The 12558-nt window shown below is 40.6% G+C and overlaps 1 protein-coding gene across 1 annotated transcript in view; it reads left to right on the plus strand.

Moving 5' to 3' along the window:
• CAMKMT (calmodulin-lysine N-methyltransferase) overlaps positions 1–12208 on the plus strand; it is a 405821-nt gene extending 393613 nt beyond the window's left edge. Inside the window, exons 10-11 of the mRNA XM_003926755.4 lie at positions 1706–1837; positions 7288–12208. Of these exons, the coding sequence (XP_003926804.2) occupies positions 1706–1837; positions 7288–7365 (210 nt within the window). The 3' untranslated portion in view covers positions 7366–12208. The remainder of the gene's footprint in view (positions 1–1705; positions 1838–7287) is intronic.
• The last annotated feature ends 350 nt before the right edge of the window (positions 12209–12558 follow it).

Below are 12558 nucleotides of genomic sequence, written 5' to 3' on the forward strand. Positions count from 1 at the left end.
TCATCTGTAAAACGCCATGTCTATTGTACAAGGTTGTTGAGAAGATCACTGAGGAGATTAAAGGGAGGGTTTGTGAAGCACCTAGCACAGTGGTAGCTATCATTATTATTGTCATCACTGTTACTCATAAGGAGACATGTAGTGTAGTGGAAAGAGCATCAGTGCTGGGGCTTCTGATCATTCACTGACAGAGTTGATAATACCTACCACATAGGGGGTTTAAAGAGTAAAGGAAGGCCAGGTGCCATGGCTCACACCTGTAATCCCAGCACTTTGGGAGGCCAAGGCAGGTGGATCTCCTGAAGTCAGGAGTTCGAGACCACTCTTTGTAAGAAACTCAGGACTAGGTGAGTTGGCTCACACCTGTAATCCTAGCACTTTGGGATGCCGAAGTGGGTGGATCACCTGAGGTCGGGCGTTCGAGACCAGCCTTACCAACATGGAGAAACCCTGTCTCTACTAAAAATACAAAATTAGCGAGGCATGGTGGCGCATGCCTGTAATCCCAGCTGCTTGGTAGGCTGAGGCAGGAGAATCACTTGAACCTGGGAGACGGAGGTTGCAGTGAGCCGAGATCATGCCATTGCACTCCAGCCTGGGCAATAAGAGCAAAATTTCATCTCAAAAAAAAGAAAGAAAGAAAGAAAGAAACTCAGATATATTTTCACGATACCCTCAAAACCTGAAGAGTCATTTCACAGAGGTGAAGTGTTACCTTGAGATTAACAGAAGCATATAGCCATCTTTATATCTTTATTTTAAAACACACACACACACACACACACACACACACACACACACACACACACAAAGAAAAGAAGATTCTGAAGTTTGACTGTTCTGTACACATATGAGAGGGAAGAAAAATCCATGGGTATCCAATAGTTATCAAATGGTCGTTGTGAAGTTTCATGTCAGATGGTCTGATGAAATCCAGTACATACTTTATTCAGGTCCTCCTGTTCTCCTCACTGCAACAATCACATAAGATTGTGTGGATTATTTAGAAAAGCCTGTTTACCCTCATTAGACCACTTTCTTTGAAAAGCAATCATGTGAATACTATGAGGAACTGCTTTGCTATAGTGATGACCATTATGACGGATTCAATAAAGTTGGAAACCAAGATCCTGGAGCCTGCTTCTGACAGCGTGGTCACAGAAAAGGCTGGTGGCAGGACTGAAATATGAAAACTCTCCAAGAGGAATTGTGGTTACTTGTCTCTATGAAGGATTTCTATGAATTTTCAGGGCACAATAAACAGGTGTAAGCATCCGTTGCCACATATCCCGGGACTGTGTTGGGGAAGTGTTGGCAGGTGCCAAGGAGTCACAAGGTGAGTGGCACTGCCCTGGACCAGTTACTCTAAAATCCAGGCAATGGCTTAAACTGTTGGACCTGAGACAGTGCATAGTGTTCTGAACACCAGCTTTCAACCACATTTTGTTTCTTATAAGCAATTGTTTGAAAAAAATAAGACATGGCAACTGGCCATTTGGATGTAAAATCTTTTTTTTCTTTTCTTATTTGATATATATCTCTCCTAGAAATTACTCTCACTGTGCATCCCCATCCTGTGTGGACATCTCAAGAACAACTGAGTTTTTCTACTTGAGAGCAGTATATTAAATGCTTTGACCAATGTCTGTTGTGCTTGGTTACCTTTCAGTTTTAAAATATGTGAATTTCCTTCTTACTGTTCTAGGGGAAAGCAATGGTATTCGCCCCACGCCGAGGGAATACTTTAAACCAGTTTTGCAATCTAGCTGAAAAAGCTGGTTTCTCTATCCAAAGACATGAAAATTATGATGAACACATTTCAAACTTCCACTCCAAGGTTAGTTTTCTGCTTGTGTTAGATAACACTTTAATCCGCATTGCATTTTGAAGAGATCATGGTCTTTTTGGCAGGTAACCTAAACATTTGATTAAAGTACTCCTTAGGTGTGTTGCTTCTGAACAGCTATTTGTATCTGATTATTTTGTGTGGTAAAGCCATCTTTTATCTTTGCATGTCTAGAAGGATTTTAAGAAACCATTCCTGTTTACTCCTTTCTCTGAAACAAACTAATCTTTTCATTCATAATAGACTAATTTGTAGGATGCAAGGGGAGGTGGCATAGAATGAATGATAAACATGCATTTATATTTTAATGAAAAACCTTCAGCATTTAAGTAGGTTAAATGCTTAGCCGCACTGAAATAAATAGAAGGTGAATGTCTAATTGTATCATGTTGGACCGTAAATCTTTATCTCTGCTTGCTTTATAGCTGGGTCAGTTGGCAGTTTGAGACTGTTAAATCTCATACAGAATTTCACAGTTGTGGGGTTATATGTCAGATCGAGGCGCTACAAGATTTAGGTCAAAAGCACTTATCTGAGAGTGATTTCTAAGCCTGCTTACATAAAGCAATGTTATCAGCCTTTTTATTATTTATAGGTATAGAGCAATATAGGACACAGAGAGGCAAGTGTTTCACTGAAAACTTTTTACGATTCTCACATTTGTGAATACATGTCACAGTGACTAGTATAACATGGATTATTTCAGTATTTTGTGCCTTACAGAAATCTCCCTTCACTGAGCTAGTCTGACCTTGGCAAGAGACTTTAACTTGTCATGATTTCACAAGTTGTAACTGCAGAAAAATAAAGGCCTGACCTTAATCTTCTCCTGGGACAATGTGAACAGCATTCTTTATTACCCAGGACTATAATATAATGTAGAAGTGTGCTGGCTTTTGGAAAAATATATGCAAAATTAATCTGATCTTCCAAGCAAGAGAAAGAAATTCTCACTTTCTGGAAATGAATTTATTTATTTTTTTTTTTAAGGCTTCATTTAGCCTCTGGAGGTAAAATGGTGCTTTGTGAACTGAAAGAGTTAAATCAGGTCCTCTCACTGGTGGAGTCAGGTCCATTGCTCACAGTCAGAAAATAAAAACGGAGTGATACGTGATTCAGATCTTACCTGCCTCTCTAGAATGATGTTTTCCCCTTTCCAAACTCCCCCGTTTAAAAAGCAGGGCTTTACCTGGTAGAAAAAGGGCCTCTCCTGGCTCCCTGGACTCCTCCACTCAAAGGAATAATGTGGCTTTCTCTCCAGGGTGGGGCTGGAACTAGGAGGATCAGCTGACAGCTGCTTCAATGTCATGCATTTACTTTCCCCCTATAACAACAAATGCTGTTAGTTTCCCAGTGACAGCTCAGGAGAGCAAAGGCGTGGGTTTTTCCACCAGCAAAGATGTTCAGCATTGTGCCTGATACCATCTGTCTCCTCCCTCAGAGATCTGAGGAGTGTTGGGACGTGCCAGGCATGCCCACCTCTTCTTTGTCTAGAACTTTAGAGCGTCAGCACTTGATGGCCAGCAAACCTCCTATTTTTATTTCCAACGTTGTACACTACCCTCCTAAGCGTAGCACATTGAGAACTAAGTGGCCTTATTTTTTCTCCGGTCATAATTCCTGAAAAGTCAAATTCACAGTTTGCTGGCATTGGTACATTGGGCTAAGAAATAGTTCTCTTCATTGTTGGGGGTGGGGAGAGTGTAGAACCCTACCTAGAGGAATATTCTGCAGTTGGCGCATTCTGGATAAAAGGTATAAACTGGAGCCCGTGATACGTATTTCTAATAATGAGAGCTATTTCATCTGGTGTGGGGTGCTGCTTCTAGCAGAAGAATGCCTCTGGTCCCTCCTGTACCTGCTCCAGCAGCGGGGAGACTGTGCTGACCGCGCTGGCACGGTGCAGCTGTGCCCCTGTGGGGGAGAAGGAGCTCGCCCACAGGCCGGAGCAGTGAGCCGCGGGCCACGCTGGAGGGAGCGGGGAGCGCCGCTGCCGCTCGGCCAGCCCCATGCCCTGCAGCAGGGCGCGAAGGCGGAGGCCCAAGGCAGCACCCCTGCCCCCTCCAGCCCTGCCCGTCCGCCCGGGGCTCGGGGCTCGGGGACGCGGCCGCCGGGAGCGTCCACCCTGGCGGCTTTTGTTGGCCGCGTGCTAATAGCCAGGGCTTAAAAGTTTTCCATCTTGAGCGACAATCAGCTTTCTTCCTCTCCATCTCTGGCCAAAGCCCCCTCGTCCCTGGGACGCGCTGCTCCCCAATGGAGTAGCGGCGTTTTCCTTCAGGCTGCGTGTTATCCTCTTAGCCCTACTGTGTTGGAATAGAGCGTAACCAGCTGGAGGACTGTAAGACGCCTGATAATGCCGCTCCTTTCCGCTGTCCCGTCTTAATCTTGTTACACAAATGGTCGTGAAGAGATTCATGAATTTTAATTTTGCCCTCTGCATTAGTGCCTCGCGTCACTCATACACAGCTGCCTTCGAAGCCGAGTTTTTCACCCCTCCTCTTACAACAGGGGAAAAAATTAGTTACTTGGCAGTAGTGCAAGGTAAAAAAAAAAAAAAAAAAAAAAAAGAAAAAGAAAAAATCTACAGATTTAGGCAACCACCCATGAAGCTGATTAACAGTCAGTGATCAGGAGGAACAGCTTTGCCTCTTAAACTTTTCACCTCTCATTGTTAACTGTGAAATTTTATTTCCGTTAAAAAGCAAGCCTGTAATCAAAACGGTGCCATTCTGCACTTTTCTGCCAGTGCTTTTGTTAAACTGTACCCACACCATGCAGCCAGCGTGCTCAGGAACCAGGCAGCCAAAGGTGTAGTATGTTTTTAAAATACTGCTTTTCAGTCCATCCTTGCAAGGGGAGAAAAATAAAACACTTCTCTGTTCTCCCCAGCCTTTTGATCTCAAGGCTGAGAATCAAATTCATTGCCCCCATAGTGTGGTTCAGAACCTTTCGGATAGTAAGATAGCAAATCATTTTGTAAGGTAGAGATGTGACTTTGAGATTACAGCTGGCTTGATACCAGTTGGTAAAAAGACTCTCATTCATGCAAATGTTCATTGAAATATAATTTTACATGCCGTGGGTTTTTTAAACTTTTGCAAAACCGCCCTGAAGTGTTTATTTTTCTGTATTTTTGTAGTAGCTCTGAAAATAGGCTTGGGCTTGGCTGTGAAGTCAGTACATTGTGTTAGAAACACAGCCATATTGCACTTCTGCTTATCTATTCAAAATGCCACATTACAAGTGGCTGGTGCTTATAATCTGTGTGGTGTGCTATTGATAATTGTGGATACTGTAAAGGGTAAACAGTCTGAACTCCACTCCCGCTGCTGCTGTTCACGCCGTAGTAAGGCTGAGCGTGTTACATCCAATTATGAAGTAAACCATAATGCTACTAATAGCAGCTATATAATTTAGTTTAGTCCTCAAAGACCCTGTTTTAACCTATGAAATTGAAAATTTGTTTTAGTCACAATTTGCTTTTTGTTCATTTTCTTTCAAGATGCCTTTTTATGTTTGTTAAAATTGTAATTATTAATTGGCCAAGGAAGGACAGCCTGGATAAATGGAATTATTCTTAAAGCTCCTAACATTCCGCCATCGAAGCAAGTATTGGCTAACAGCTTTGTGTGTGTTCAAGTACCCTCACATAACAGACTTGCTTGATTCAGAAATGATCCGGGGCTGGGTTATAGTGTGGCCTTTGAGGGTTGTCCGCTCTTCCCCATTGTGGAAAGGGCTCACAGGCAACACGGGGCTGCCCCCGGCCCCTTTCAGCAAGGAAGCCTCCGCTTTGGCCTCCAGAGGTCAGCATAGAATCCAAGTTAAAAGTGATTTCTAACCCATATTTACAGAAGAATTATTTATTCCACATATTACCTCAGGGACTTTGTAAAGAGCTCATTTGAGTCTCTGTATATTAGTGCATTGTGAGTGAGTAGGTCAGCTGACTGCCACTGAGTAATCAACTTTCCCTTATCCCCAATCCCTGAGGAAAGCATTGCGCTAGCTTGGCCCTCTCTTCCCTCTATAAAATACTTCAGTGAGCTCCCTCTATCACTAGGGCAACTAGCAACAAAGGTGTTTACAGTTGGTAGGTCCCAGTCCGTGGGTATGGACTGGAAAGTTGGTGAAGCCATTTTCTTGGCATTTTCTAAAATTAAAGAGTAAGGTGGCAGGACCGTGTTTAGGCTTAACATTCTCTCTACTTTGGTAGCAGCAAAAATCCACAAAGGACCTTTCTAAGTAGACAACAAATCATCTATACACAGAACAAACTCCATCGAAGAAAACAGAACTAAGTCACCTCTGTGACTGTACCACTGTCCGTCCTGGGACAGTGGATTAGAAAGTAAAGACGGAATTAGCTTTATGTTCCCCCATGGAAAAGGGGAAGTGGGCTCCTTACTCCTGTCCTTAAGAGTGATAGCATGTCCATGTCATGGTTTGGGAATATGATTTAGAAGACACATGAACCTCAAAAAAGATTCAAGTTACCATGCACCAGAGGGACCAACCTGGGAGAGTGTGATGTGGAGGCCATTCATTTTGCTTTAGGGTCGGTGGGTGGGTGGTGTTTGACTAATTTGAAATGATAAAGGAATTGGCTCCATGTATAATTAAAAGAAATAATAATTTTTTTTATTATAGTCTAAAAGAGGAATTAACAGTTGGCTCATAAATGCCAACTTCAAAAATATTAATTTTGTCTTTATAAATAACAAAGTATTACTTGCTAGGATAAATATAAATATGACTTTAAAACTATTCCAGCTGAATGAAGAAAAAGTGTACTTTAAATGTGAGAAAGCTGATTGGATTTTAAAATCTTATCACAGAAAGATCCTCAGAACTTCCACGCACAGTATCGACAGAACTGTTGCTAGTCTAATTGTTGGAATATGTTCTCCTCATCAGAGAAAAGAATTTTTGAGTGACTTCTTATTAATGCTGAAACCTGTAAGAAACACCTAGAGAGCCTTTGCAACGTCTTGGGCCCCACAAGCCTTTCCCTGTGCCCAGATGTTGCCACGGACTTCAAGCAGTGATCTGAAATGCCCACCTGCTTGAATAGTGTGGCACTGGTCAGAGGCAGAGGGTGCAGAGAGTAGAAACCTCTATGTCAAATGGCCAGTCAGGTGATGATGAAGGGGCCCCAGCTCTGCCTTCCCTCAAGTGCCTCATGGTTTACAGAGGTCAAAATGCAGTTTGAGTATGAAAAAACACCCTACCCACCCCCACCAAAAACAATCCCCATGTTAATGTATAGAACTGTCACATCTGTGCCACGGAGAACTACTCTGAGTTCCTTTTCTGTGATTTATATTTCCAGAACTATGTGTTTTGGTGCAAAATTCGTCATGATACTCCATATTAATATTGACTGGTAAAGACCCCTAATCGGAGTCCCTTACCTTTCTTTTTTCTATTATTGTTTTCAGTTGAAAAAGGAAAACCCGGACATCTATGAAGAAAACCTTCATTACCCTCTTCTGCTTATTTTAACCAAACATGGATAGAAGATTAAGCTTCTCAAAGATGAAGAAAAGTATCAAGGGCACAGGGAAAATTTTTACAAAAACAGAAATCTGTAATGGGTATCACCGCCTGCCCGCTCCCTTTGCAGCATTTCACGTGTGGGCTGTGGACTCCACCTGTCCTTACCCATGCTGTTCCCCAGCTGCCCTCTCCAGATCCCTCCCTGCCTCTTTTTACAGTCTGCGTGTTGCTCTTCCTGCCCTAAACCTTTATTTGTCTTTAAATATGTATAAGCCGCCTGTCTGAGACTTCAATTTGACTGGTGAACAACCTAAATATTTTTCCCTCTAATTGAGACAGAACTTCTTTTGATGATACCCATCCCTCCTTAATTTTTTTTTTTTTTTTTTTTTTTTGGTCTTTGTTCTGTTTTGGTGGTGGTAGTTTTTAATCAGTAAATCCAGCAAATATCACCATTCTTTCCTGGTTAAAGAAAGAAAGAAAGCACATCTTTATAATCTCTCTCCAATTAATTGTATTAAATCCACCATCCCTTTCTCTGCCTCTCTCTCTCCTTCCTTTTTTCCTTTTAAACAGTATGTTTTTTTCCCTATAGATGTATAAGAAATTGACTACATCAGCCCAAAGCCTCATAAACTGACCGTTTGTCCTCTGGACACAATAGCGTGGCCAGCCCTCTGCTCCTCCTTCCCAATTATGTGTGATTAGTCTCAGTGTGCTGTGTCAAGGAGGGGGAGTGTGCTGAGTGCTTATTATCTGTTTAGGTACAAGAAGAGCACATGTAGGCTCTGACTATGAATGAAAAGTGAGCCTTTATCAGGGCTTAAATCTCACTGCTGCTGTTCTCCAGGCCTCTTTCAAAATAGGTCCTTCCCAGAGAAATTTTGAATAAATGATTGATAAACTAGATTGCAACCGGGGGAGTTTAAAAAAAAAAAAAAAACTCAATCACACAATTATCTTATTTAAAATAAGTATATATTGTTATGTGCTGTGATTCAAGTGTATAGTAAACATTTAATAGGTGCTACCTAGGATTCAGAGAGAATGACTTTTCTGCAGGAAACCCAAGCTTATCCTTGCCTAGCGCATCCATGAGATCCTCTAATGCCTTTTGTGGAAATTCAGATGTTTATCTGTAAGGAATCATCTGTGCCCACTTTAGCAGTAATGTCATTAGTAGGTTAGCTATGTATCCTTATATCTTTAGTAGAGGCAAAAACATGTATTCGGTGTTATACAATTAAAGTGATAGGTGAGAGACTGGGGGGTGCATCATTTTGCATGTTAAACAAACTTAGCTGTCATAAAAGCAGTGCCTCTCAAATGTCTTCTCTGCTCACTTCTATCATCAAACAAATTTTTCACCATCAGTTTGCATGTCCTTGTATTCACCACTTTTTCTGCTCCATTAGAGCACCTAGATGGATCTCAGAAGGCATAGGTCAAGTCGCAGTTAGATCATACATTTCTTTCTCACAAAAACTTGAATTGCAATGCCAAGTGATGGGCTAACATCACAATAACAGCAATTTATTCCTCTTTGGATAAAACAGCAGTCTATTCTCAGTGCTAGATAAAGACCAGGGCAATGCAAACCAGCCATTTAGCTGAGTAGTTCAGCTAGTGGCAGCTCTCCTTTGGCGACTGTATAGGTTGCACACTGGCTTCATATTTTCTTGTTTAAAAATTAGAATTTGGCATGTTCTAAAAGGCAACACCAGACGTTCCATTTATACTGGTGGAAACACAGCAAAATTATTTCTTCTGTAAAACCTGCAACTAAATCTGCCAAAGAAATCGTATCCCTGTAGTAGCACCTAAGATGATCTATTCCTTTTTTCTTTTTAAATATGGAACAGCAGGACCATGAGAATATTTTCTTTTTTCTCTCAAGAAAATACGTGAATTGGCAAGAATTCAATTTGCATTTGTATGTTGTTAGTGGAGAAATCCAGTGTTTATGTCTCTGGGAGAAATTATATTTTAAAAAGTAAACTAGGATTGTATTTTTAGAAATATCTGACAACAGTGTTTCAGAATTGAACTGTTGCTACCAAGAGATACCTAGTAAGGAAATACACTTATTATGTAATTAAAACCTAGCGAATCTCCTATACAATGTTAAGGGTTTCATAGATCTGCTCTTTATGGGATCCTCACGTGGAAATATCTCTAGTCCAGGTGCTTTGAAAGTTTGTAATAAATGTTCTATATTATTGAATAATTTTACAGTTATTGTTTTCTCAAAGTTTAATCAAATACCGATATTGAAAAGGGAAATACAGCAGCTTTAAAAGTTTATCCATTTACATTCTTTTGAACTTTGTGATATTTCTATGCATCAATCGTAACTGAAATGGCCCATTCCATAATTGTCTATGTAATTATGCATGTGTTTGTTTCAAAAAGGAAGCCTGTCTGTTTAGGAAATACGAAGAATAATGATATTTCTCTTTGTGTACCTTTATCTTCTGATAAAACTCATGATTTTTTTTTTTTTTTGTCATACTAAGTAGATTTGGTTGGATGAAAGACTGTTTCTAATATTGCCCATGGTCGGTTCTAATGCTGTGAGATGAATAGCTACATGCAAGTTGGTTATAAGTAATATATTTTACTTTATAGCAAGACATATGCTGTGAATTGGGATAAAAGTGCTAGAAAAGACTACCTAAGAGGTTGATGCTATTTTGTATAAATTGTGTATTTTGTTGGCTTTTTGACTGAGCATGAAAATGTAACTTCCATTAGGGAAGGGTAATTTAGGTGCTCAGTATTCAGCAGAAAACTTGTCAGGGCCATAAAAGCTTTTCTGGCTAGTTCCTCGGGTGTTTTCAGAGAAGAGCTGCCCGCCCCTTGCTGATTTTCCCTTTGGCTTCAGTATAGGCTGAATTTACCACTGCATACCTGTTGAATCAATTTGGGGGATCCAGCAGTTAACTGAGTGAATGGAAGGATTAGTTGCCCTCCGGAGCCCTATTTCAACAGCCAGGTGTCTGTCCTAAACTAGTTAACTGCTTTTGACAGCTGAAGAACCTGGTTTTAATACCAGAGGCAGGAGGTGGTGGTGGTTTTTTTCCTTCTCCCTGCTACCAAAGTGGGGCATACCTTCTCATGAGGGTTAGGTGTTTTTTGGTTTTTAATAGGAACCCAGCTTCCACAGATTTTGTCTTTGTGCTTAGTCAATATTTGACTGTTTCCAATCTATGCCAGACAATTCGGTAGCATTGTCTGGCAAGAACCTTTCACTGGACTCTGGGGGTGGGGCAGACTCTGGTGGGGAACTCTCTCCCACATAGGGGAGAGAGTCAAAGTATATGGACAAACATATAGACACACACACTCACAGGAAAGATTCAGCTATTTGGATCCAAGATCTGGGCTCCAGCCCCCAGATTCTAGGTACATCCCCACCCCAGATTCAAACCTCCTGAGTTCAGGCTGAAGGAAACATCGTAATTATGTTGAGTGTATGCCATAGAGAAAAAATGGATTTGAAAATCAGGCTGATTTTAGGCAGGGTAAATACGTTTTCCTGAGTGGACTATTTCCAAATTAGGAAGGAGCCTGTTAGTGTTTAACAAACCATTAAGCCTGAAATGCCACTTTTAATTCTCAGATTTCATTTTACCCAGAGAGCTTACTTTCCAGGCTGTGGCTAAATGCTCACAGTGTTCTCTGCCTTGGAAGTCTGTGCATTTGGAGTCTGTATTTTGCCTTTTTTGTCTCCCTGACTTTTCAATTAATACATTTTTTAATAGATAAAACAGATCATACTGTGACTTTTAAAATGTCAACAAGCTTGTAAACAGAAATGTAATAAAATGGCTAATAGGAGATTCAATAGTTAATAGAGGGCCTGAAGTGTGAGCAAATACAGTAGCTGTATATTGGAAACTGTGCAAGTGAAGATGGCTTTAGTATTGCAAACTGAGGAAGAAAATTGTTTTTAATTAGCACCTTCATAAGAACTGCTGATTAATACTGTTTTGTTTGGTGAAAAGCTTTCAGCTGAGTAATTTGTACAGCCATTACAACAGTTTTGTTAGAGCGGGACTCCTGTGGTTAAACACAAACAGCAGATGATAATGGTGGAAGATGAGTTTGTCATGTAACAATTTACCTTATTGAAAAAAGCTTTATATAAAACCCAATACAGTAGGTACTAGCAGAAATCACATATTTTAAATCCTTCCAAAATTGCAGTGTGCCATGCTTGTGGGTCTTTTTTTTTCGGGCTAGAAGCAGATTTTATATCATTTATAAAATTATATACACAATTTAAAGGTGGTGTAGCATGGACAGACCACTTTCTTAGCAGCGGTTTACACTGGAGCAGTAAAGTGGCTGTGTATTCAAACATTTCCTAACTACACAAAGAAGGTGGGAAAATGGAAGCCTAATTAAATAATGTGACTCAGATATAAATTTGCATTGCAGCTGGATGCAGGGAAATAAGAATTGGTGTTTCTGCCTTAGGTGGGTTTATCATGTATAGGATCTTTTTAAAAAAATCTCAACAGAAGTTTAATTAACCTTTTTTTTTTTTCTTCTTTTTCTGGTGATGTTTTAACTGACCCAGAGGAAACAGTGCTCATTTAATGAGACCTGACCAGGTAAGAAGAGGCCAATTTCAGTGAACTCCCACAAAATGGATATTTTGCTAGCCAGAAGCATAGGAAGTTGTGTGTGTGTGTGTGTGTGTGTGTGTGTGTGTGTGTGTGCTTAAAGTAAAATCCAATGGTAAAGCGTATTTGCATTAAAATATTATGCTAACCAAGGCTGGTAAAAACTGTAAATTATTGGAGTGGCGTAATAGAGCATGAGTTTTTTTTTTTTTTTTTTTTTTTTTTTTTAAGACAGGCCTTCGGGGTAATAACAAGGGTTGAGGCTCACGACAGTGCCAAATAAGCTTTAGACAGCATAATAGTCTGCAAAGAAAGCCACAGAGCACTAATGTGAAGGAAGAGCTGTCCACCGCATGCAGCAAAAATCACCAAAGGTCATTTTATGGTAGCAATTGTGACATAAAATTGGTGGTCATGCTACATGTCTAATACTCAGCACAGCTTTATAAATGATGGGCCCCTAGCGATGGCTGTCATTAAGTGCTTTCATCATAATAAACTTTAAACTGTTGGCTTTATGAATCGCCAGCTAGCTTCAGCTGTTCGTTGGATGGAGCTTGCAGTGCCTTAAGTGTGACAAGA

The sequence above is a fragment of the Saimiri boliviensis genome, chromosome 1 (assembly GCF_048565385.1).
Source record: "Saimiri boliviensis isolate mSaiBol1 chromosome 1, mSaiBol1.pri, whole genome shotgun sequence".
Lineage (NCBI taxonomy): Eukaryota > Metazoa > Chordata > Mammalia > Primates > Cebidae > Saimiri > Saimiri boliviensis.